Source organism: Carya illinoinensis, chromosome 9, assembly GCF_018687715.1.
Source record: "Carya illinoinensis cultivar Pawnee chromosome 9, C.illinoinensisPawnee_v1, whole genome shotgun sequence".
Taxonomy (NCBI): domain Eukaryota; kingdom Viridiplantae; phylum Streptophyta; class Magnoliopsida; order Fagales; family Juglandaceae; genus Carya; species Carya illinoinensis.
Genome location: NC_056760.1, coordinates 12798574 through 12825753, shown reverse-complemented (window position 1 = coordinate 12825753; position 27180 = coordinate 12798574). Strand labels below are relative to the sequence as shown.

Below are 27180 nucleotides of genomic sequence, written 5' to 3'. Positions count from 1 at the left end.
TGCAACTACCAAAGGATGCTTTTGACTTTAAGCAAGAAACAACCATACCAGACTTCTCTCATATCTAAATCAAAATTTTTTTTTAGATGATTTCTACCCGTCATCTCTTAGACCACATACCACACATTTTTTATTTTTATTTTTTAATAATAAGTATATAATGTATGGATGATGAGTAGAATAACTTAATCTATTTAAAAAGAATATAATAAAATAAAAAAATTATTTTATATAAAATATATAGTGTGAGATGATGAGTGACATCTCAACCATAAGAGAACAATTCATTCACTACCTGGTTTGGGATGGTGGAAGACAACTCTAAATTGTACGGTATGGGTTGTGCAATGCTTCTACGATATTTCATGGACCAAAAATGAATTTTTTTTTTCTCTCTTGTTTTTTTGGGGTGAGTGTTCAAGTGATACCATTCATTCATTTCTTGCCACAAAAGGTTGCATAGCGCAATTGTAGGCTTTCGGGGAGAAATTGTACCCCAGCTTGGTAGTGTAGATATAAAAATTTTATGTATAATTATTTTTATATAATATTTTATATATTATATTAATATGATTAGTTGTATATAAAAATATATTAATATAATTAATTACATCAGTAAAATATATATATAATATATAAAAATAACTGTAAATAATATTACTCGAATAAATAATGGCTGATGAATAGTTTGATAAAATGAGTCCCCAACGTAAAACTGAAGACAATAAAAGCCTATAAAATTAGCTACATGAATCACAGAGTCTGACAAGAATGATGAACCATGTCCTAAAACCCTACGTATTGCGTAATATCATTTACATTGGATTAGGCATATTCCAATTTTACTTTAAAAAAATAAAAAAATTAGTTGATATGTTCATTAAAATTCTCACGTCACGTTGGATGAAGGATTTTAAATAAAATTATTCAAATACAGTAACTTAGAGAAATAGATTTTATGTTCGAGTCACCGATAAGTGTTATTCATTTTTTTTTTAATATTTTTTTGAAAAAAAATTCACAACATTATTTAAAAAAAAAAATAATGAATTACTATATATATATATATATACATATAACGATCGAAAAATTGTCTTGGAATACCTCGGTTGATTTCCCGCGAAACAAAACCTCATCGCCGCGAAAATTATCGAAACAAAACCTCTGGGTACGCGCAGTTCCCCGTGCACGGCCTCGACGTGATCGAGCAGAACACCGAGACCGTACGGAACTTCGATTACTCTTGTTTGGCTTCTGTGTCTTCGTTATTCCAGTAAAAATTTTCATGGCTTTTCTCCCATTTTCATGCTCAATATGTCGTGGCTATTTTTCGTTGTTTGTTTCGGTCGTGTTACCTATAGTGGGTAACTTCGATTCCGCTGGTTGGTTGGCTATGAGGCGTATGGAAATTGATTTTTATTTATTTATTTTTTGTGTGGTTCTTTCCCTGCTTTATGTTTCACAGGCTTGCTAGCTGTTACTTGAAGTATATCACTCTGTTGTTTCTGGTTTTCTCTTGCGCCTCCAAGCTCTGCTATTAGTGTTTACTTTTGGGAATTGTGGGCGCTTCATCATTGCACCTTTTTTTGGTTGTTTAGCGCTGCTGGATTTTAAAAATTGGATCTTTGTTCTCTTGTTATTCAGAATTTAGAGTATGAGAAACCAGATTAACATGATTGTTTTATGCTGCATGGGGCTGATTTTCTATTTCCTTCGTGAATAGGGATGGAGTCAGTGAGTCTCAATTCAACCAAGTTTTGAGCATTGAACTGGATCAAATAATTGAGGTTCTTTAGCCCAATCAAAACTCTTCAATTATATATGTAAAGGCTGTGACTTTGCTTAATCTGGAGATTATATGAACTTCATGCTTGTTTATATTTATAGGCCTGTAATTTTTTTATGTATATGCTGAGCATAGTTATGTATCTGCTGGACAGATGTGTTGCTAGTCTAATTTCCTGCTTTTGATGCTTGAAACATCAATTAGTGCTCTACCTTTGTAGGTTCGTGTGCTTTAGTTAGTTAAGCACAAAAGAAAAGGATTTAGAATTTGATATATGTTTGTATATGTCTATATCAAGGTTTTCACCAGTCGCCAATTAGAATTTGATAGATGTTTGTCTGTGTATATGTTTGATATATGTTTGTATAGGTTGTTCATATATGTTTAATTGCTAGTCACCAATTAAAAAGATATTTCTTCTTTTTGACATTGTTTTCTTAATGTAATTTGAGGAGGATGTCAATTTGATTTTATTTATTTATTTTGATGCTTTTTGTTTTTTGGATGTATTTATAGGTTGTTGTTTTTTAAAATAATGAAATTGAAAATGAAGCTAATTTGATGGGTTTAATATATGCATTAAAAAAAATAGATTAAAAAATAAATAAAAAATAATAATATTTTAGTATTATGGAGAGAAGGATAACTAATCCAATGTGGGCTTGATTTTGAATATACATTAGCCATCATGTAAAAAGTGACATCTTTAGCCAAAAACTGCCTAATCTAATGCCTAAACCAATGCCAAGGCTCTAACAGCAATACTTTGCAGTAATTGTACAGTTGAAGAGGAATAAATGGAGATGATAAGGGAGCAAGGGGCAAGCCTAGGAGGAGGGGTAGTGGAGGAAGATGATGGAATCCTCTCAATTCCATGGGGCGGACTCATTTACGCCCCCAACCTTGTGAGCCCCCTCTCTTCGGTTCCCCACTTTGAGGCTTCTCTTCTCCTACAACTTCAGGTGGCTATTTATTGGACTAATATTTTTTGGGTTTTTCCAATTGCTTCGTAAATATAGTTTCTTGGTGCTTCTAGAATAAAATTAAATGTTGGGTACATTGTTTCTGTCATCTGTGCAGAATCTAGAGGCAGAACTAGGCAGTTCAGATTCGTCTCAACCGTGTGATGAAGATATTTTGTACGTACATATGGTATCATTGCGTGTGTGTGTGTGTGTGTGTTTTATCTCCATTTTAATTGCCAGCTACTCTAATTAATGAATGAATGCAGGGTTGATGAACTTAAAATATTGAGTGAAGAAGAATTAGTGAATATGGCTATGAAAGTAGCATTTCAGGTACCCCGCTGCTGCTGCTGTTTTAGTAATTAATTTGCACCCAACTCAAAGGACAAATTTGTCCATATTAATATTGCAGCAGGGTGACCATGAAAATTCTTCGCAACCTTTGGAAGAGCAGTCTGCCGCTGCAGGGTGAGTCATATTATGTATGTGCATTTCTTTCTCTTTTTCCAAGATATTTCTGGTTTGTATCCTGTGATTTTCTTTAGGAGGTCCTACCCCCTCGATTCAGTTGACAGTTGTTATGGTCCTATCGTCTTTAGTTGATTTAATGGTCTCAAAACTTGGCCAGATAGTTTTTCTGTCCCATGTTTGTCTCAAGTTGCTCTCCTTATCTTACTTTGTTGACTCACTGCTTAGTCTCTATAGGTTTAGGCTTTTCTTCCCCTGCCCTCCCACATACCTTTCTCCGTGCTTCATTTTCCTTGTTTCTTTAATTGACAAAGGAGAGTTTTTTCTGTGAATTCAAATTGAAAGGAATATTCCGACCTTGATTCTCCTTAAACACTTGGAAATTTCTGGCCTTGAGTAGTATGCCTATACTTAATCCAGGATAAATCTTATAGCCAATGGTTAAGCAAAGCTTTTTCTTTGTGTGCCCAATTGTCTTAACAATTTCATCTCTGCTGCACATCTCCTATTGCAATATTTCTGATGATTTAGAAACATTTTATATTGTCTGTTTGCAAAAGATCTTGGGTGGTCATCTTATGTAGGGCTGTGCATCCGGATCCGGATCCGGATATCCGGGAACAACCGGATCCGGATCCGGCTTTTTAAAACCGGGCGGATATCCGCCCGGATAAATCCGGTAAAAACACGGGCGGGTATCGGATTTGATACCGGATACCCGGATTTTAACCGGATCCGGATTTTTTTTTGCATTTTTTTTTTTGCATTTTTTTTAAATTATATTTTTAACACTTTTTAAACTGCTTTCTGAAAAAAAACCTTTTTATCACTTTCTAAAAATATTCTTTTAGCACTTTTCTAAATGATTTTTTTTTTTAAAAGATATCTTTCATACAATTTTAAAGCATTTTAAAAATATCTTTTGAACACTTTTTGAAAGGGTTTTTTTAATAAGCCATTATGTTGATTTTTTTTATAGGCATTTTTTATATAATGCCTATAAAGCATTTGAAACTGTTTTAATCTTCAAACAATGTTGATTTTTATCATAGGCATTTGAAACTTTTTTTTGCCCATTCAAATTTTTATATAAAAAAAAAAAATTAATAACAAATATCAACACACAATACACATTACATTGTAGTTTACATTATAATGCAAAAAATCCACTTAACGAATAACAAATAAGAAATGCCCCCCATAATTCAGAGCCATCATCCTGCAGATTTGGAGGTAGCTCCATTGTTTGAAGGACTTGGTGCCAGCTTTCCTTGAAAAACAAAATGAAAACAAATCTGGGTTATTTTTATCTTATAGCGTGATATTGAATATAAGCAAGTGAAGAATGAACTGCTAATTACATACCAAGATTCATTAGATAAAAGACACGAGTTACATGCGTAATGAAAAACAAGAGACATGTTCCTTATCCAGTAAATCCAACTCCTAGTAGAACTAAACTCAAACTAATTACATCCAATTGGATGGGAAAAAAGAAAAGAAAAAGCAACATTTTAGTAATGAATCAAACACCTACCACGCATGCTTGCATGATCTTCTCAAAACTTGACTTGGAGATGAAGTAGATTCAAGTTTGGTTGATCTGGTTAAGCTCATGTCATATAGAAGTGATTGAGTTGTATGAGAACTCAATGGAACCAAAAATCAAACATATAATTAGGATGAAGACAAGAATATAAGATCATGATAAGACTTGTGACTTGTGATGAGTGCAGAGTTAGACAATTATAATAGGATACTGATTGTATGCAATTGTAATAGAATACTGATGCTATGTAAAAACAGGTCTACCCCCAATATCTTTGCATCTCTTGCAATTGATAAGACAAAAAATAAAGGCCAAGAAAATTGAAAGATGGTCAGAGGGGATTTGCGCAGGAATGTGGTAGTTGAGTGGAGCCAAAGAAATTAAGGTGGTTTGGATCGAGGAGTGGATATATAGGACCATTAGGAAGCTGGTTCACTAATTCATAATTTACAATGACTGATGGATCAATCACATCCCAACTTCCAAGCAGTTACCCCACCCATTACAACGATGATGTTGGTAAGGAATCTGAGAAAAGGAGAACAATCAAACCTCAGTGCAAGAAATTTATAGAAAAAAGACCCATAGACATACCTGCAACGAAAAAATATATTTTTCAAACCTCCAAGTACAATCAAAGTCACAATACCCAGATTTGGGCAAACTACATCTAGAACTCAAAAATATTATTGAGAACCCATATCTCCAATTTTTTTTTTCTTGTTTTTAGAAAGCATATTGGGCGGTTCATCACATGGGTGTATGGAAAACAAAACTAAGATATGGGAAACAGAGGAAATACCCACTAAATCTGACGGCACAAACAAAACCTAGACAAGAAATTAGAGGCCCGAGATAAAGAAATCAAATAAGATGAGGAACAGAAAGGGGAGAAGACAGACCTCTTTCTTGTTGTGCTCTAGGATGGCGAAGCGTGCGAGGCTATCGATCTCGGCGCTGTTCTGAGAACCCTTGCAGTCGTGATGGGTTGTGCTGATGACTCTACAAGAGGGAGAGACGATCGAGACTGAAGAGAGGGAGAAAATGGCTTAGGGTGGGCGCATACAAAATAGAAGATGGCTTAGCTTTTGCCTAGGGTTTTGGCCAGAGAGAGCAAGGGAGAGAGTGAGGAAATGGTCTTCGACTCTTTGTTGTGGTTTGTAATTGTTGCTGGAGGCGGGGACGAGAAATGCTTCTTGACCTAATGTATTTTTTTTTTAAACAATGCGGTCACGGTAAACCGCATGGCCAAACCGGATCCGGACACTCATCCGGGCGGTTACAGATTTATTTTAACCGCCCGGGTGTAATCCGGGCGGATAACCGCCCGGATTCACCCGGATCCGGATTTCCGGACCGGATCCGGAAAAAAACGGGTCCGGATGCACACCCCTAATCTTATGTTTCTGTTGACTGACACTATAGTTAGCAGTAGATACCCGGGTCAAGATCTGCAAGAAGATTCGGGTTGATTCCTTTCAAGTTTTCTTACTAATGGATATCACTAACTGTAGCTTATTCAGGGGGGCTTCCTTGCTGTACCTTGGATGATTTATATATTCCAGATATGGATAGATCCTTTTAGTTGATGATATGGAGCATATAAAAGAAATGGTTCCACGAATTTCTGCTGGTCCTATTACATGCAAAATTCTGTTTTTCTTGCAGCAAAGCTTCCTTATGGTTAATTTTGATTGATTCATATCTCTTATATTCTTGGCCATCTAGTATCTCGTTGTAATTTTTGATCTGTTGTGTTATTCTGGTGATGTCCTTGCAACAGTCTTTGGACCTAATGGCATCACCTCTACCTATAAACGAGGGCTGGAGGGTGATGTTATGGGTTCAATGCCGTATGGGTGTGTGAGCCTTGTTACCTGTAAAAGTTATTTAGATTTTATTTTGATATTTTATCCAGGAAAGGAGATGCTCACAGTAGATCAAGAAATAAGAATGCATGCTCAGAAAGCTTTTCAGGTGGGGAAAAGCTTTTATCTTCATCCGAGATCCCAAGTGATTCTCCTTCCCTAACTGATAGCATTCAAAATAGCCACTCAAGGAAGAGAAAGAGAATAAAAGCAAATAGCCATACCATTGAAGTATGCTACATGTGGCTATATTAATTTTTCCATTCCATGTCTCTTGCTTATATTTCTTCCATTCAGTAGTATAATACCAAAATCTTTTTTTTTTTTTCTCTCTATTTATCTATTATGTCATTTCAGTTTCAAGTGAAGATGTCTGTATCTGCTATATGGTATTGTTTACTTTTTATTTCATTCTTACCAACCAAAACTATAAAAAAGGAAAAAGGTTAAGGGTTCACCTTGATGACTGATATAAGCACAATAACAATGTATGTTCTAGCATCTACATTTATTCATCTTTGGAATAGTGTTGGGTCGTATCATATATAGGTTTGATAAATTCTTTAGTGGTTCCAGAGTTCTAAATTCTTTTCTGTGCACTATTTCCTCATTTGCCTTCTTAACTAATATGGAATAAATTTATTCATTTATTGCTGGCATCTGTCCAGGATGGTTATACTGCAAAGGTGGAGCAACTTGTGAAAATTAAACAAAAGCAGGATTAAGACAAAGCGGCGGCAAGACTGCACTCATTCAAGTTTGTATCATGACATCCTATGGAATTTTTACCTTAAAAAAACATCTATATAGAAATTTTAATTTTAATTAATATCAAGATTCTGATTTTTAACTGTATTTCTCTCATGTTTTGGTCTAGTGGTGGCTGTGAGATAAATGAAAGTGCCATTACATTGTCAGGAGGAACTGAGAGGATGAAATCTCTCAGGTTTACAAGTTATGCAGCAAAGGTAGTCTTGAAAAATGCCTCTTCTAAATATCAATTACTCAGCAAACATGCTGTTATTTGATTGTTGCTTGAAGAATGTACATGGAAATCCAGATTGAAGATGCTTTAAGAACTAATCTACACAATATATAATTTATGATGCATGGAGCTTTGGATCATCCTCTCCCATCTCACAAATTTTGGAAGCACAAAAGTCTCAATACGTATTTGCCTTAGTAATTGTCCTAAAGGTATTGAAACTTAAGATCTACATACTTTTTTATTGGTAGTTGTTTTAGCAAAAAACAATAACGGTCCACATACTCATTTGTCCTAGCGGTTGTCTTAAACACAACCCCAAGGGTTGGTGTAGTGGTTTTGGGTCGTATAAATGGGACGTTGTGGGATCAAAACTCCACATTCACACTCTTAGGACCATCGGATTGGGAGAATCTCCCCTAGGTACACAAGCCCTCGACAAGGAGTTTCCTGCAAATGCATTGAGGACTATATAAGCTAGCCAGTTATCTTTTTCATTTAAGCATGAACAGTCTTCTACCTATTTAGAACTTTCTTCATTCTAAGATGTATTGGAATAAGATGCATAGTTATTGTGAAATTGTTACAGAATGTGACGAAGTTGAAGTTTTAATGAAGCTTTTTGGTAACTATTCATGGACATGTAGGCATGACTTTGGATTTTTATTATAAGACATCCGAAACTGACTGAAAAATACAGAGTTTTTAAAAATGTCTCTACACCTGAGAATAATTGTGGATAGTCCTTCTAAAGCGATGAAAGGAACTTACAGGATTACTCATTCTGGCATACTATGTAACTTTCATAAAGGTTTGAACAGAGAATAAATCCCCGCTGCACTACTTTCAGTCTGCATGTCCATATAGCTTGGATAATGTTTCATACTTATCAGAAGCCTCAAAACTTTATGTTGAGAAGTGCATGCTGCCTCCTAGTTCTAGATAAAATGGACTCATCGGGCTGCTGCCTAATGGTCAAGGGTGTGCTTGGTATGAGCTGTTGATAGACAACTTGGGTCGATTCTGCACTAGAGTGGTCCTAGATTACCTGATACACAGTTCTGGCGAGTGGGGTAGTATATCTAGGTTTACTTCCTAGGGGTGGGTTCAAAGGGCTTTGCCTTGGTGCGGTTCCACGTCATTAAAAAAAAGCTTCAATAAAATGGAATCAAGAATTTTTAAATAAAGTGGAATTAATTTAAAAAATATATATATTAGAAGTTGGGGGATTTATTTTAGTTCACTTTGACCACTGAAGCCTGCACGTGTTTTTCTGGTAACTGAGTTATTCATACGCATATTATCAAATTGCTGAGTTTGATTATTCAAACATCTGAAGTTTCATGTTTGTTCTATCAATGCTTTTTTTTATACAATGTACTGCAGGTGAAATCACCAAGCATTGGGGAACACAGAGCTGTGCTGTATCCTGAAGTTGTTCTTTGTGTTGAGGTTTACCATAGCTCACGGAAGTGGGTGAAGGTATAGCACTTTAAAGACAGTCAATGTCGGCCTCTGTTTGTTGATTGTATGTGGTTGTAACAAGTCAGGATGATGTAACTTCTCTGTATTTAGGAGATCTGATAGTTGCAGTAGATCATTGATGGATAGAAAATTCATATATAAACGTGCAACTGAATTGCTATTGACATTTTTTTCACATCTTTTCTAGACTCAGGAGTTTTTGGTCCTAGGCCATCAAACCTTGATTGAACTGAGGGATAAGATCCACTGCTCAACTGACCAGGTGATGCTGAAGGCTGGGCAGCATGATCCTTCTGGATATTTCCTTATAGAAGTAAGAAGCCCTATTCATTGAGTGTTTGTTTTCACAAGCAAGATGATTTGTTACCAAATCTTATAGAATACTAATTCTTTGTAGGATGTATTTTTCAACGATTTGAGGGATCCCTCTGCAATAGATTATAGTGAACCTATCTTTGACTGGCTCAGAAACTCTAAGGATGAGGCTCTTAAAAAATGGGAAAGCATTACAACTGGGGAATTACAACAGAAGCAGAAAGCAATTGTTGGAGCCGTTACAGACCTGCAATTGCCTCAGTTCAAAGCTGTTGACATGCACATGACACGGTTTTGTGACTTAACGTTTCGACTAGGTGCTGGATATCTCTACTGTCACCAGGTAAGATTTATGTTGCCATGTTTCATATGAAAAGCATTATTGTCCTTCATGCTTTGATTCCATACTTTGCAACGGTTGAAAGAAATGGCTTCATGGAAATTTTATGACATGATATTTTAGTTGTCTTTCATGGCAAGATGAACTGCGGTGTTGGCTGTTGTCTTAGCGTGGCTCATATTATTCTTTTGGTTGGGAAATTACATGTTATAGGGAGATTGCAAGCATGCAATCGTGATAAGAGACATGAGGTTAATTCATTCAGAGGACGTCCATAACCGAGCTGGTTATCCAATAGTCTTATTTCAACTAAAATCTCGTGTTCAGAAATGTGATGTTTGTAAGATATATAGAGCTACAAAAGTGACGGTTGATGACAAGTGGGCCCAGAAGAACCCTTGCTATTTTTGTAAAGACTGTTATTTTCTTCTTCATTATGGTAAGGATGAGTCTCTGCTGTATAACGACTTCTCAGTGTACGATTATCAACATGATTAATTGAGTTGTTCACATTGAACTGAAGGTCAGCCTTAATTTATGGGAGAATTTCACTTTTTACCCATAGGCCACCGCCTGTTTTTACCTTGCACCAAAAATTACTAAAAGTTTCAATTGCATCCTAAGCTACTTATATTTTTCAATTTGCACCCTCCCTAGATTAAGACTTGACTATCAAGATTGCATTGTGTGTCCAATTTTACATTATCTTAACGGTCAAATCTTAGCTAAAAAGTAAATATTGAAAAACAAAGTGGTAGTTTGTATGTAAAATGTGTAATCTCTCTCTCTCTCTCTCTCTCTCTCTCTCTCTCTCTCTCTCTCTCTCTCTCTCTCTCTCTCTCTCTCTCTCTCTCTCTCTCTCTCTTTGTTTCAAGAAAAGATATCTATTTCAACTACTGATGAGATCATTGTACATGCACATGTGATTTGGCTTTACTTTGCAAACTTAAACTGGACAATATAAAATATATGAAGTCCGCAGCATGTCCATGACAGCAATAACATGTTAAAAGCAGAACAGGATCCCTCTTCGTCCCCTCTTCTACAGGGTAGTTATATGAGAGCTTTTTTCTCTTTATCTTCTTCCGCCTTCCACCATTTCCTTTTCTTCTTCTAACACCATTACTACTATTATCAGTATCAACCTCCAATCTCCTATTGCTTTCATGGCCCCCCCGGCAGATGGAGCAAATCCAAGCCCTAACTAGTGCACTATGGAAATGTCGTTTGCCTCTGCTCAAGTCTTGTAGTTGAGCCGATCTTAAAGCGCCTGAAACAATAAAAACATAAATTACAATTGGTATTACAACAGCATGAGGTTCGATTGAAAAAATTTTAATCCTTCGTTGTAATAGCAAGAGTGAGAAAAAGTATATAATGTACATACTTTCTCAGCGAGGTTTGAGCGGTAGAAGCCCTGTCAACTAATCAGACTCGGCATTGGTTCTGGATGGCGTAAATCATCTTCAAAAATGGTGGCTGATTCGTATAGATATAGACACAAAAAATCTGTGGGATAACTTGGATCGATTCAAAGCCTGTAGCCATGTAAATGCTTTGCCCATCTTCTAGCCATGTAAGGATCATGGTAATCCCAAGCTTCGACACTACTACTCCTCCCACGAGTGATCACGTCCATTCCTGGAGTTCCTGAATGGTTACTTTTATCCCCCACATTCACTATAGTTTCCCCTGTTATGATGCATTCATCAACCTCTCCCTCAATGTAGCTATATCCAACATGAACATGTCCGTACTCACCCAGTTCTAAAGAGATCCGCTTTTCATCACTGCCTTTTAACTCTCCAATCCTTACCATTCTACAGTTAAGATCCTCTCCAATCCTCAACTGGATATCTCTAATGACTCCTCCCAGCATTCTTGATAGGAACTGCTCAAATTCATGCATGACAAATCCATTCGAGGTTCCAAAGCCGAACCCGACATGAAACCTATGGATTGGAATGGGTGCTTCCATGTTGATAGCATGATAAGATCGTGTTGGACTGTCAGAAAGATGCAGGATACGGGACTCTGGATTTTTGTGGACGCGATCCTCAAGTATCTTGATGCCCTTTTTTAGACCTTCAAAAGGATCTGCTTGCCCCACGTAGAAGAGCCGATCAATGACTTGTAAGGCAGTTCGCTTGCCATAGGATGTCATGCGTTTAAGGGGGAAGACACGAGCTGCAGCTGATGAGTGAGTAACAATGGCTAAACGATCAATTGGCCGAAGGGAGAAAACCACCATTGCCATAGATTGCTTGAGAAGCCTCAGGTGCGGCCCGTTGGGACTTGCAACCAAGACCAAGTCAGTTGCTTGTTGATGTGCCAATTTTACTGAAAGAAAAGATATGTTCGAGGGGGTAGACCTAATATAAGGTGTTTGCCTGGTTGGTGATGGTAGTGATGAAGAGGAACTGCTTGTCAAGTGATGTAGGGGTGGATGATAGGGGTTTGAGGTGCGGCCGGTCATTTGCATAGATGAATGAAATCTGGGAGGTGCACTAGGGGGGATGGGCACCAATGAGAGACAAAGACGGGGATGAGTGGGCAAGTGATTAGGCTCAATTGGGTCATCATCGTCATAGCGGGCAGACTGCAGGAAGGACCGCCTGTGGACACGGAAAGTAGCAATGGAGTCATCAAGGAGTTGGAGTATGGGATCATTTTGGTTGCAGGAAGAGAATGAAGCACAAGGAGGGTTGAGGCTGCGGGGCAGTTGGGTCCAATGAGCACGGCAAATGGGGCAGGTGACACTACCATGGCGTACATTGGAGGAGATGCAAGCAAAGTGGAAAGAATGAGAGCACTGGGCTGTAAAAATTGCCTGTCCCGGGTTGTTTCCCTTGCTGTTATAACTCAACGGCTCTAGACATATTGCACATAAGCTCTGCTACATCAACCAACAGCAATGAAGGTATTAAAATTTAAATCAAGGAAAAGGCAAATTTTTAAAGTAAGAAACAGATTAATTAATATACATTTCATAGACCAAGAATCAAAAGAAATGAACTTGTGGTATTTTTTTTATTATCAGTGTGTAGAATACCATTAAAAATGATAAATATTTCTACTTTATGTCCTTAACTACTACAAATTCCATATTTTCATGCAAGCCTTTAAATATGATAACCATCAATCAACTTTTGACTGTATTAAGCTACAGAGGAAGTGATCTAGGATTTTCTAGCGCAGTAATCATGCAATCATCAATAATTGGCCATAAAATGATGGTTCCTTAACAACCTCTTCACCCCCGGCCCTCCTATTACCAATAAATAAAATGGAAGTAATCCAAAAAAGCATGACAAGATAATTAACTTTCAGCAAAAACGAGCCAGTGATATGATTACATTATTTTTACTGCTGCATACTAAACATGATGGAGAGAAATTAGTAAAACTTTTGGATCATATCCCACATAGAAAAGTCACCGATGATGGCTACCGATTGTTTTGTTTTTAATTTTATTTTTTTACTTAATGATTAAGGAATTTCTTTTAATGATGTTGTGAATTTTTTTTTTAAATGTTCAAGGTATAAAAAAAATGTATGAAAAAAAAAATGCCAATTGGGCTTCTCGGTAGAGAGTCTCTGTGGCTGTAGCAAGGTCCAAAACCTTTTGCACCGAGAGATTTTGGGGTTTGACACATCCCAGTGGCATTCTAGTTGGAAGAATGATAGTGTACTGGGATTCAGAATTCAAGATTATTATCATAATGAACGGGAGAAAGTGCAAGTGAGTCCAGGTCCTACAGGGTAGGAAGTTCAAACTAATAAGGTAGTGGTTGAGGAAAATGTAATTATGAATTTAAATGTTTTGGAGCAGGTGGGACATCCAGAGTAGGGACTGCACTGTGCCCTGCATGTCAGTGGATTCTTTGCTTGCCAAGTGCTCCAACCGCCATGTCTGGAGCATCTACCAGCTATTATTATACTCTACTCATTAAATACATTGCCGCTTTATACGCTTGACACTTAAATTAGTGTATGCCGAAAGTTTAAGGTAAACTCTGATAATGAGTTAAGATAAGATAAATTGAAAGTTAAATAAAATATTATTATTTTAATATTATTATTATTTTAAAAATTAAAAAAATTTAAATTATTTATTATATTTTATATAAAAATTTAAAAAAAATTATAATTATTATATAAGATAGAATGAGATAAAATGAATTGCTATCCATTTTTGTAGATGATAACTCCGAGTGCCAGAAAGTAGCCACCGTATTCCTTTGTTCTGGTGAAAATTTGTACTCTTCCTAATTAACTGTAGTAGTAGGCACCAATTAATTTGGAGTGGTGTGTGGTGCCTTTTCATGTAAGCCTGAGTTGGGTAAGCAAATTTACACTGTAGCAGTACGGCTGAATAAATAGTTGTCCCATTCGGAGTGTGATTTGGTTGGAGAAAGTGAAAAAGTTCAAAATAAAAAAAGGTTTCACAGAGCACAAATAACACGGAATGGTTGTTGCCCATCTGGGAAATTATTCAACTTTGAGAGGCATTGGATTCTTTAAAGAAAAATTCTTTTTAGAATGCATGACGTGAAAGATAGCATGTGAAGGAAATGGGCTGAGAAGAAAAGGAGGTTTGTGAGATGGGGGAATGGATACCTTAGAAGTAGGTGCAATGTGGGAGGATGGTTCTGCTTCATCTGCAACATCTTCTGCTGAACCGTTCTTCGACTTTGTGCGAGACACACCTAAATTATCCGAGATCTGTCCAAAGAATTCGGGGGAAAAGAAAAGGCAGAGCCCGGTCGTCACATCTCATACAATATAGTCCTGTCTTTCTTGATTTGGCAAAGTAAATGAAACCAGAAAGGGGAAGACTTGATTGTTTATAGAACTCCGAAGGGAAATTTGCACAGAATTAAACCAAAAAGAAAACTAGAAATCCACTTTTGGGGATTAATTTGGGATTATACAGAAATATGCTAGCACAATCTTTGATAACAAAATGAGAAAGGAAAGCATGGGGGGGCTTTTGCTTACAGGTTGAGTAGTACTGGTGGTATGGAGGTCCACGAGAGCCTTACTTCTGGAGAAGGAACCACATGCATATGCTGCAGCTACCACCACCTTCCGAGCTGCTTTCCTCAATGTTGATGTTGCTCCTGCTCCTATTCCTCCTCCCATTCCTCTTACACTTATTTTCTTCTTCTTCTTATTATTCTTCTTCTTCAGACACTTTATAGGCTCTGAGACCTGAGAATTGTAAGGGGCCGAGGCGGTATGGGCAGACAAAGCTCTCTGCCAAGTCTGTAAATTGTCCGAGGCTCTCAGCTCTCGCAGCTGTTGTTGCCGTTTCTTTTATGTTTATTATCGTTCTTCTAAACATACCAAACACCCCACGCACATATATATACGCGCAGCTTGCCTAGTCCTCGACCCCAGCACCTTTTTTTTTCCCCTGACGTCTGTACTTTGCTTGTATATGTATATTTTCTCTCAATAAATATATTCTGATAAACTTCTTCTATACTTCTATACTCTTTTGTTTCTACCATTTATCTCTCCCTTTACCCTTTTCCTTTTCCTTCTTTCTCTCTGTAAAAGATTTGTTATGAACCGACTCTAGTTTTGCAACTAATCTCTCACTTTCTTTTGAAAGCTCTCTGCAACTTTCAAGTATTTGCTTGTTGGGTTTGCTGTACCTTGTTGATATCTATACCATTAACCCTGATTATGCAACTTAGTAGTGGGAAAAAGTGATGAAATTTGATGGGAAAATACAATGCTATCTAACATATAGATGCAATAAAACGAAAATTTGAATTGGTGGAAGTCTAGGGAAGAGAGCAGAGGCAGTAAAAGATGGTTCTCTCTTAACACTTTTTGTTTTTGAGTGGACCCATCAACAATTTCACTGTCACCTGATTGAACAGTGCATGCGTGTATGGCTCAGGTATTAATATTTTGTAAATTAAAAAAAAAAAAAAAGATATGAATATTTTGTACCATCAAAGGCAAATTTTCTGTCTTAAATAAACATTTTACAGAATCATACAAATCAAAATTAGACAATGTTTTTTGGTATTTTCTGGGAGCCTCTTCTTTGTGGTCTGCATTACGGCGTTACAGTTCAAAAAGCGAGGTGGCATTTGGAAAAGTAGTACAGAGTAAGAGGTGGGGTAAAAGACCGTTAGATTTGAATTTGAAAGTTTTCAACAGAATCACATATCCATAATAATGGCAATTGGCATATGGGCTTTGGCCTTTTCAAGCTTAGACGTATTACACAGCGCAGATAAAAGAAAGTGTGACTGGGTTCGTTGGCGCCAAAACTACTGTTCTTCTACCTATTGTTCATTGCATTTCATTTCTTCTGACTTTTTTTGAAAAAAAATTAATTAATTTTGACTTATTCATGATTGAGTAATGCTAGAGACAAGCATTTTCACACTTTTTCATGGTGGAGTGGTTCACTTTGTTATAAAAAGTTTGCACGAGATTTATACATTTGAGACTTGTATATATTATTATTTTTCAGCGTTTGGTCCCTATCAATTTGCCTGGATTATTGTAAGAGTGAATTTTTCAACTCTTAATCTACCCTATGCAACGTATTTAGCAAGATTCGACCTATCACTTAAACTATACTTGAAATTCAGCTTGTTCTGTGAATTTCGTTTTTTACTTTGGGGATATACAGGATAGAGCGGCACCTAGGCCGCCATGGATGTGATACAAACAGCTTTATGCATCAAAAGAGATTATACATGGACTAATCACTCAAAAGACTATATACAAAATGAGTTGCCAAGTGGGATTATCTGGTAGTACTACTGGCTGTATTTTGATACTTTGTGGGTTTGTAGCATTGCCGTTTCTCTTTCAAGGGAAAGAGAAGTTTGTCTTTTTCGAAGTGCGAACTTCAGTTCTACAAATACATGATAATTCTGAAACAAAGGCCGCTCCATGAGGGCGTGAACAGTGAGCTGCGAGTGTCATGGGACCCAAGGTTACCAGCTGATAAGCTATCTTAATTGATTAGATTAGTTAAGCAATTTGCAAAGGGGCAGTCAACATAAGCATCCTTCTTTGCAATTGATTAAACGAATCAGACATGCAAGACTAAAAAATGGGACAACTCTTAAAAATCATTGAAAATTTGGTTAAATGAATGCAACTATGCTTTAAGAAAATGAACAAACATGTACTAAATATTCCCAGGAAACAAAAGGTCTTTTGCTCAAGACAAAACCCACAAATTCAGCTCCCTTTCCCAATATTATGACATATCAACTCATATCGAACGCTCATTTTCTGCAGAAAGTTGTTTCGAAGAAAATGTCCCCACCACTCGAGCCGAGACAAGCATTAGAATTGAATGATATCTGCCAATCAATCTCTAGAATAATACTAAATATCGTGGATTGTTTAGGAAATGTTTTTGTTTTTTGGTCCCTGGTTCTGCACAATGATGACAAAAGCTCAAGCAGCTTTCAATCCTAAAGTCCTAGAAACTAGAAAATGGCTAATGCGTTAAAGGATACTATTGACAGTATTAAGACCTTGGGGGAATCTCTCTTTTTCTGCGACTGACATATGGGAAAGCTTTCAAACGACCCTCTTCTTCACATCAAAAGAATGAAAAGAGTAAAGGTTACTGCTTTGCTGGGTTTCTGCTACAACTAGATAGATTGCATACAAAGCAGAATCATGTTTGTTTGTTTTTTGTTTTTATTTTCTGAGAAAATCTAACATATGTTTGACTGCTTGTACAGATATTGTACATGTTTGACCGAGTCAAATCCTTAATGATGAGTTTATTAGAATCAATCTTCTTCCTTTTGTATTCATCTGATCAATGATTCCTTTAGTTATGGATCGATCAAGCTGCTTTGGGAATCATTGATCAATGTTTGAAAAGGAGTTCGATCCTGTCTGCAGCCATCGATGTGGCATAGTTTCAATGTTTTCCTTGGCATATAGCATTTTAAATGGTCCTCAACATGGTTACTTTTTCTTTTTCTGTTTTCCCTCCATTTTCAAAGGTATTCGAAGTCATTTATCTTTGATTAATCTCTTGGATACGTGCAGTCCCTCCATCCTGCCCCGACCAGACAATTAAGGGATAAGAGAGAACTATTTGATAAATGAGGTTCTAAGGCTTGAGAGATGCTTATCAAGGCTTGACTTACCATTTGAAACTCCCCATGTGATTGTCGACATGAGTATTATTACTTGACATCCAATAGTATACATACACTTTCAATCATTGTATTCCAAGTCAGCATATTCTTTTCTGGAATCAAATTGTAGATTTCAATAGCTGCTAATAAATTTCTTAGCAAGGTAGTATTAGATGGTTTATAAATGTTATGAAATCCATTTTGTATGTCTATTTCTCTTCGACTCCAACTTCACTGTTCGCATAGAAACTCTTAAGGGATCTAATGCGTGTATTTTTGCTACTTTTCATCCTTAATATTATCATCCTTAATGACTCAAGATGATGCGTCATATTTTAAGCGATTTCATAAGTCAATCATTTAAACCGAAAAATCACTTAAAAATTGACACATCAATAAGTGTGATCGAGGTTGATAAAATTTAGATGAAAAACAACATTTTTCTTCTTTTAATATTTAAGCATGAGCATTAGAAGCATACAAAAACTCAACTATTTGATTATTGAGTCATAAGACAAGACAAGACGATTCACGGTTATTAAGACTAGGAAAGAATAACTGAATTGAGCTCATGAATTTATATTGGTCAAGTTATGTACCAATATAGGTTATTTTAGATATATCATTTAAACTAATATTTATCTTAGCAGCATACATAGTTATGAAATATAGATACGGATACGTGACGCTCTCGTCTTATTATAAGATATGTCATTAAAATTAGTATATATCAAAACAATTTCAATAAGATAACATATTTTAATTAGATGAGAGTTACGTTATCTATACTTTCAAAGTACTTAATAATTTTACCTTGGGGATGATCGAGTACCTTATACCAAGTTCAATTGGTTCAAACCTCTCTCAGTAAAAGAAAATGAGAGGATGTAGTCATATTTAGTTTAAGTATCTATTGCAGTCCCTTGTTTCTCACATGGATCATAGAAGACTAATCTCACAAATACAAAATGCTAAAATAATCTAGAGACGGCAACGCAAATTTCACAAAGAACCTTAAAAACCTCGTTCATGGCAGTCAGTGGGGAAAGTAGGCGCGTTCCCTTCAAAGTGGCCTGACAGTCGGCAGCAGCGTGGGCGGCATGATTTGACAAACCAACCAACATGTAGAAGCTCTCAGAGTCCAAGTCTCCGTAAGCCTCGGCAAGGGCAGAAACAGCCTTCTTGTACACCCGAGAACACCTCTGGAGATGGTGGCTTTGCCCTGCGGTTGCATTATTATTTAGCAGCTTAGCTATGTGGTCTTTGGTGCTAGTGGCTTTAAATGATGCCAGCCGGAATGCAACGTAAGCGAGCTCATAGCGTTCAGCTTTGTGGGTACGTGAATCGGTGTACAGAGACTCAACACAGAAGTTATAGTTAGAGGTTTGGTTACATACCTTGTTCACAAGCTTGGTTGGCTGAAAATCAGCAGCATAGGAGGAGGGATCGATGAAGATCAAGATGGAAAATAACAATGAAAGGCAGAGAGAAAATGTCAACATTTTCATTTTGATTGAAGACGATATTGTAGAGAATGCTAAGTGAGGAACTTGAAGCATCCGGACTGTGTCCTAAAACATGTGTTTATCCATTAAGGCTTGGGTGTAAAAGTTGAAAAATGTGTCATATTTGCAGCATGCGCGCTGCCATTTACCATTAAAATACTACCGAGGTTTGTAAACATTTTGTGCTTTTGCTACCATTTGTGATTGGAATATTGATGGGTCTTCATTATTTTGTGCTTTGTTTAGATTATGATTATCACCATCACGGCGTCACTTTGACAGAACTTCAGGTGGAGAGGCATACCAATATTTCTACTCTGTGTGGTGTTTGCTGTAAATTATATAAGGACCAGCAACTGAAGAAAACCAGTGCATTCTCCTCAGCAGCTGAGCCCAAACCCGGACTTTGGATGAGACAGGGAGATGATGGAAATTTCCAAGCCCATGGTGGGTTTTTTGGGTTGAAAAATCCAAAGCTGCAAGGTGTTGGCAATATGATGACAAGGAAAAGAAAATAGAAAAGGGAAAGGTTCCTAGACTTCCCAACAAGGACTGATGATAATGGATGGGCAGACTATTTTTGGCCTAAATTTTGTATAGAATCTGATAAATCCATATTCCAAAATGCACTCCCTGAAATCTCCATGTTTAATTTGAAATAATCAGAATAAATCCTCCCAACCAACTTATAAAATAAGAAAAATACTTTAAACAAAAAGAGATTACATAGAAATAAATATATAAACTGATATGACTTAATGTAGTACGTCAAATTACAAAATTATTTTTATAATAAAATAGATTTAACGAATTTCATAAAATCACATAAATTTATAAATTTATTTTATATAATTTTTTTTTTATATTTATAACATTTCTCGTAAAATAAATATTATTGCCTAAAAAATCTCTATGTGACATAAATTCTTGAATTTCAACTCCCTACTTTAAAATCAAAATATAGCTAAGATATCACGTCATTATTTATTACCTCTATTCAACCAAACATCGATCATGATTTATAAAATGGCTATATTTAAAATGGCTAACAATTTTTTAATCAGAAACCAATAATTAAGTTTTAAAAAGAGTCTAAATATTTTTCAAAAAATAAAATCATTATTTTTAAAAAATATAATAAAATATCTAGAAAACTCCGAAAAGTATCCTCCAATCACTAGAGAATAAAAACTGGTTTAATCAGGAGTCACGTGAAAGCCGAAACTGGCCAGCACACGGATCTCACTCTGGGTGAAAGACAGAAGAGACGAATCTTCAAGGGACCCACGGCCACAACTCCAATCAAAACTATATTAATTTATTAGTAAATAATATTCAAGCATACATCGTGCTCATGGGCTGTACAGTAGGTGGCGACCTCAAGGACTAGAAGAAGGCAACCAAATATTCAATGCCAGTGGAGGAGAAGATTGGAGAAAGAGGCACCAGCCCCCACCACCATGTGACTCACATCAATAATATGTCCTTTTACCCTCCTATATTTGTCGCCATCGACTCTTTGCCACAGCCTGTCTTTTGCTTAGGACCTCACTACTCCCTTCACTTCATAATTAAGTTTCGGTACTGCCGACTCTCATGATTCCTTTCACCATTATCGATTTTCTAAAGACAACTACTCTAGAACTAAGTTCATTTTTTTAAGCCCGCCCCCTCCTCCCATTGTCCCACATCATCTTCTAGCTCACAGAAAAACGGGTTCATTTTTTGATAGATTTGAGTTATATCCTGATCCAGCTCTTTAGAAGTGAGCAATGAAATAATTAGATTTGATGTAAAAGAAAGCACCGTGTACAACAAGCCATCTGTATATCCTCACACTGGTTATGAATAAGTAACATGATAAGTTGTTTACACTGCAGTACTGAGCTACATTGGGAAATGATCAAAACAAGTCTAAGACCACATCTAAAAAAAAACCATAATTCATCATTTACCTATGTGAAGAGAGAGCAAACAGCGTTGCTGCCTTTGTGCATAGGAACTGCAAACCTATCTCATATACAACGAGAAGATGACATGCACTCTAATGACAGCCAAAAATCTAGCAAAATCATTTACAAATACGCCAGGGTAACTGAAGTACCAAAGCTAAATACATTATCCGTTAGGGACCCCACCCTCTTCTAGCTCAATACTAAAAAATACTATTAAGAAGTAAATTAAAACGTATACAGAAAGAATTGAACTCATTTTTTTTTCGAAAAAACAAAGAGCCTACAGAGAGGGGTTGCAGACCTGAAAAATGCATGGCCACATTGGTTAAGAACAGCTGCTTGATTATGCATATCATGACAATGCTTAAATATACCATGAGTGCCAATTTTATGGATTAATATTGCACTCCCGCAAATATATATGATCATAATCAATAAATCTTGTCCAGTAGCTTCGATACTTGGGTATGCTTATCTCAAGCCATGGTTTCATGTTGCCATTATAGTGTATGACAGATGCTCTTTCAATATCCTTCTGGCCGACACTAGGATTATAACCAAGGCCTAGCACATGCCATGATCGATCAAGGGGGTAAGTGCGCTTCCAAAATGTTATGAGACCAGGTGGCAGTGTTCCCAATTTCCACAACTGTCTGTCATGATTCTGCATGAGAGCAAAAATGGGTAACGCCTTAAAATTGAAGACAATGAAGAAAAGTTTTATGCTATCCAGGCAATCGAATGTCAAACAGTAACTCCTCACCCTACCATGTTTGTATGGACATAGAAATAGATCCCAAATTGTTATCAAATGATGAAGTTTAGATAGAGAGTTTTAGATGGTTGATCACATTTATGCGTCAAATAGAGATAAAGCCCATACCTCTAAAACAAATTAAGCAATACAAAAAATACCCCACTACTTATCTTTTGGCCTCAACGAATGCATTGGAAACACAAAATCATGCGGCATTATTGCCAGGATATGCGGTAGGATTAGGTTGAAAACTTACCCATGCTCGTGTATGCATTAACTGCTATGGAAGTATTTGGATTCAAGTTTTTAAGCCAGTAACTTAAATTCAGATTTTTCATCCATTTTGCTAATTGTCAACTGATCACAAGGGTTAAAGCCAGACAAAGGCATTATCCACCAAAAAGAGTGAATTACATACCAGCTTCTGCCATGAGTGGTACACTCCTGTGATGTTTTGCCTCTTCCATTCCGCCAAATCAAATATATTCATTCCATATGCCCATCCACAAGCACGGGGGTCAAAATTCTTTGATATAAGGGGATTTGAAAAGTTCAGATACCGATCAAAACGATGGAAGCTCTCTCCACACGTCTCTACAGCACCATTAACATTCCCCTTCAAATCAAGGGACCAGAGGGCAGTGAGATCCTTCTGCACAACTATATCATCATCCAAAAATAGTACTTTGTTGAGCTTTGGGAAGATTTCTGGCAGGTAAAACCGAAGATGATTGAGGATAGATAAGTATTTTGGGTTCCGATACTTCAGATTCGAATCGGAATTGGCCCGATGAGTTCTGAAGTAATAATCTATCATGGATTGAGAACCCAGCTGCTTGAGAACTGGACTATAACTTGAATTTAACCAGGTAAACTCTTCAATGTTCTGGACCTGTACAGTGGCTTTACCAGGTGGATTTACCAGGAACCACATCCTCATTGCCACATAATTGAGTCTGTCAGTAACAATGTGGAAAACATGCTTCGAAGGGTCCTGCCAAGATTTCAAGCATTTTTTCAAATTTGAGACATCAACAAAAATGTGAAGACCGAAATGGCTGATACATGATTATTATTGTTGTTTTGCTTTTTGTTCCTCTTTCTTTCTTTCCTTTTTTTTTTTTTTTTTTTTTTTGGTGGGAGTGGGGGGGAGGTGATAATGTACAAAAGGAAAAGAGAAAAGGATGTTGAAATAGGGTCTTGCAAGAGCCATTACCTTAGAATGGATAACAGTTGAGTTCACAACAACTGCTGCCGCCAATACGTTATCAGAGAATAATGCGTAGTGGTACAACTGGGGATCTTCTAATTTCTCTTGATTTGGAAACTGCTGTTGAGAAGAATTCAAGGTGTAATACTCTGTTGTAAGACGCAGTGGAAGACAATGTAGACCCTTTGGAAGCGTTTTTGCAGTTAATTGTGTCAGGAACATAGTCTGCCTTTTGTGCACCCGCAGCTGCTCCTCAGTTGAGTGGAGCATAGCCCTCAGCTTCTTTGCCGTAGCAGCACAATCATCATGAATCTGCTTTCCTTTTGCCAATGTTTGCTCCATTGCTTTCAACCTTTCATAGGCACTGCATTAACACAAACCACAGGCACAGATAAATGAAAAGAAATGTATAATACGTTAAATTCTTGCATACCAAACAGACAACCTAACAAGGCATCAGGCACGCGCACGCGCGCGCGCGCACACACATCCATACATACATACATATATACACTATAAGCAGGGCATCAGAGAGATAATTGAAGCAAAGGCCTGAGAAATTTTGGTCATTGGCCATATTAATATGTTATAAGGAAAGACTTACTTCCTTCCAAGTTCTGAATCCTTGCTTGCATCCCCAAGTGCTCGCTGAACTTCCTTTATACGCCCTCGAAGCTCCCTTGAAAAGTGAGGATTATTTCTTGTGGCCTGGAGAGAAAGATAAACCCTGGCCCTGATGAGCAGATCTTTAAGTTGCCGCACCCGAGCATCTGGCATGGCTGCTTGATCTTTCTGTTTGCCGGTGTCGATTTTTATAGGTCCTTTCTTATCCATCTTTCTTGAGGTTTGAGCAGATTTTTGCTCACGCTTTATTTCCTGAAGGTAGAACCAAGAGAGAATACAAGGAAAAAAAAGACTCAGCCTATGTGAATGATCTAAATAAATATCAAGTTCCATAGTGTAACCTGTATTTCAAGGTGACATACACCTCTCAAAGGAACTTTCAAATTCCAAGCCTTAATGGTGGGATGGGCTCTAGCCAAGCAATCCACAGAACGGTACTAGAATTAGTCAAGCATTATTATGGCCTGGACTTAGATTACATTAGATTATGATAACCCACTAACAAACGTCATAAGCAACAGAAAGCAGAAGTTTGATTAATTCCTTAGCAGAAGCATGGAAGCAACCCAGCATGGTGTTATGGTCTGATTGTCCTTCCTTTGTATCTCAAGCAATCTATTGTAAGAACTTGATTTTAATGGAATGTGGTTTGTTTATATTAAAAAAAAAAAAAAAAAGACTTTTCAAACAGATGACAAGCAGCAATAATCAAGAAATTAATAATTGAACCCATAACACAGAAGTCAAAGGTAAAAATTCATATTTCAAATACCATATTTTGAGAGGCAGTATCTGATAATTGCTCAGCCTTGTCACCGGCATCAATTGCATCTTCTCGAGTTTCCATATCTTCAGTGATTGTATCAATGACTTCCATGATTTGGTTCTCTCTTTGAGAACGATCTTGAACTCGATTTTCCTCATCTGAAGTAGTAGATAATACTCTAGTAGATTTATGGTCCCTCGATTCCACTAAATGCAAAGCGATAAAAAATGCAACCCATATATTATTAAGGACGGCGAAGATTATACAATGATGCTAATTATACAAATTGGTTTTGATGATTAGAAAACCAACGGGAAGGTTTTTTATCTACCTTGAGTTGCAAGTGCAATGTGGGTGGAGTCCTGCTGGGCTGAAGTAGAAGAATTTGGAAGAGATTTGGTTGTGTTATCTGAATATACGATTCCAATCGGCTCTTTAAGGATAGTTGACGATTCCTAAAATGCAAAAATGAAAAATTTTCAACAAAGAAGATCTAAATTCTAGTATACCTATGGATGTATATCCATTCTGCAGTCTCTGAAGCGAGAACAGATTTTTCTTGTATCCACAACAACTAAAGTAGTACCTGGGGTAGCACATTTAGACGCTGGTTCTGACCATTAACAGCCTGCTCGTCAAAACCAAGCCATAGAGATTCATTAAAGGATGCTAAGATTTGAGTGAAGGAAACTTTTTTAAAACAAAAAAAGAAACATAATACTAAGGGGGGAAATTTTTCCACTTACAACGGCGGTAACATCTTCAACAAATTCATCCGTAGCTGCAGAAGCGAAGGACCCAAAACAGTATTAATCCACAAAAATAAAATCTAAGTGAAAAAGAGAGAAAAGATGAAGAAAACCCAACAACAAATATCTCTTCTTTTTCATGAAATGAGCCGATGGAGGAGGAGAGAAACTCACAGGAAGACGACTTAAAAGTAGCGAGACGATCGGTGTAAAACACAATCGGAGCAATCACCGTCACAAAGAGCATCAGAACCACTAAATTCCTCACCCTCATCTTCTTCCACTGCCAGAGGCCGAGAGGCCTACTGCACTCTCTCTCTCTCCCTAAGCAAAACCACGCGTGTTGTCAATGAGACTCGCGCATTTGCGAAACACAATCAGAGAAGAAAATCCACGCCCTCTCCCTGGAAAACCGCTAGCAAATTACTAATATTGGGAACCTCTGATAATCAGCAAGGAGGACGGAAGGCAGGAGGAAAAACGGACCGGAAGCAATGTCGGCTTTGATACTTACAGCAAAGTAGGAGAAGGAATAATGAGAGAGAGAGAGAGAGAGAGAGAGAATTTGCTTATTGTATTCCCACTTGGCCTCGGCATTGTAATTTGTATGTTCACGTTTGTTTCTTTCATTATTACCATCAATTTGTCTCGAAAGTCGAAACGTATTTGTCAAAGCCGCGCGTCAAGAAAACTTGAGTGATACAGTATATATGTCGAGTGATGTCGGATTTGCACCGCCAATCCATTTTAGTACGCAATTAACGGTTAAGTTAATTGCATCTCATCCGTTTGATTTAAATTGATCATACTTAAAACAGCAATTGCTCTTATAAAAAAAAATCCTTTCAAAAAAAAAAAAAAACATATTTAATGATATATATAGTAATGAATAAATATTACATAATTATTTAAAAAAATTATTTCATATAAATTTTATATTTATTCACAAAATAAATGCAACCTTTACATGCTTTACTATTATAAATATTATTTTTTTTATAATTTATTTTAATAATAGTAAATGTTACATTTTATAAAAAAATTATGTGAAACTTATTCATGTGTAATTATATTTATTATGAGAAATTATATTTATAATCATGGTTATGTAAGGGCCATGCAGTCTCTTTAAAAAAATGAATTAATATAAAATTTATATAAAAAAATTAATTTTTTAATCATAAATTTCATATTTTTTCAAAACAATTGCGTGATATTTATATATTCAATAATTGTATGCAGTATTATTTATATGGTATTATCCAATTTTTTTATTTGTCTGCCGACAAATGAATATATTTCTAACTTGATTTTATCTCATGTTAACATCGTCAACTATTTGTCAGAATTTATGTAAAAATAAAAAAAAATATAATTAACCTGTCACACATGGTGCCACAAAATAACATAAATCAGACCGTTATAAAATAATAATTAATGGTAGAGATTCTTATAACGGATTATTAGCGAAAGGAAAATGTTAGTTTGTCCATTTCACTTTTGACTACTCATATTTTTAATTTTAAAAAAATAATTAAAAAAATAATTTTTAGTATAATAATGTAATTTTTTAATATTTTAAACAGCCAACACTGCTTTTAATGAAAAGAGTGATGGGGATTGATTTTATCACAAAGTTTTAAAAATTCTAGGACAACATGAACCCATATGTCAACTCACACAGCAGAATGATTGGGTTGGTAATTACC

The 27180-nt window shown here is 36.4% G+C and overlaps 3 protein-coding genes and 1 pseudogene across 5 annotated transcripts; 1 reads left to right on the top strand and 3 right to left on the bottom strand.

Annotated features, from left to right (window-relative positions):
- The first annotated feature begins 1094 nt into the window (after positions 1-1094).
- LOC122276814 lies at positions 1095-10283 on the top strand (annotated as a pseudogene).
- Positions 10284-10687: 404 nt separating this feature from the next.
- On the bottom strand, positions 10688-15440 carry LOC122276358 (E3 ubiquitin-protein ligase WAV3-like). Of its 2 annotated transcripts, none has more exons than XM_043086002.1 (4): positions 14763-15440; positions 14382-14486; positions 11149-12657; positions 10688-11031 (listed from the first exon to the last, which is right to left on the bottom strand). In XM_043086002.1, exons 1-3 carry the CDS (start codon positions 14904-14906, stop codon positions 11293-11295), a joined length of 1614 nt encoding a protein of 537 aa, XP_042941936.1. In that variant the 5' UTR covers positions 14907-15440; the 3' UTR covers positions 10688-11031; positions 11149-11292. The 2 variants fall into 2 exon arrangements, with proteins under 2 accessions (XP_042941936.1, XP_042941937.1); XM_043086003.1 differs by having other exon boundaries at positions 11149-12654; positions 14763-15436.
- A 3272-nt stretch (positions 15441-18712) lies between these two features.
- Positions 18713-20095, bottom strand: LOC122277601 (putative invertase inhibitor). The gene has a single exon (XM_043087668.1). The coding sequence runs from the start codon at positions 19462-19464 to the stop codon at positions 18877-18879; it is 588 nt and encodes a 195-aa protein (XP_042943602.1). The 5' UTR covers positions 19465-20095; the 3' UTR covers positions 18713-18876.
- A 1123-nt stretch (positions 20096-21218) lies between these two features.
- LOC122276302 (probable galacturonosyltransferase 4) lies at positions 21219-26085 on the bottom strand. Of its 2 annotated transcripts, none has more exons than XM_043085915.1 (9): positions 25646-26085; positions 25469-25503; positions 25309-25350; positions 25054-25177; positions 24729-24880; positions 23937-24208; positions 23339-23696; positions 22541-23116; positions 21219-22029 (listed from the first exon to the last, which is right to left on the bottom strand). In XM_043085915.1, exons 1-9 carry the CDS (start codon positions 25743-25745, stop codon positions 21754-21756), a joined length of 1935 nt encoding a protein of 644 aa, XP_042941849.1. In that variant the 5' UTR covers positions 25746-26085; the 3' UTR covers positions 21219-21753. The 2 variants fall into 2 exon arrangements, with proteins under 2 accessions (XP_042941849.1, XP_042941848.1); XM_043085914.1 differs by having other exon boundaries at positions 24729-24928; positions 25646-26084.
- Positions 26086-27180: the final 1095 nt, after the last annotated feature.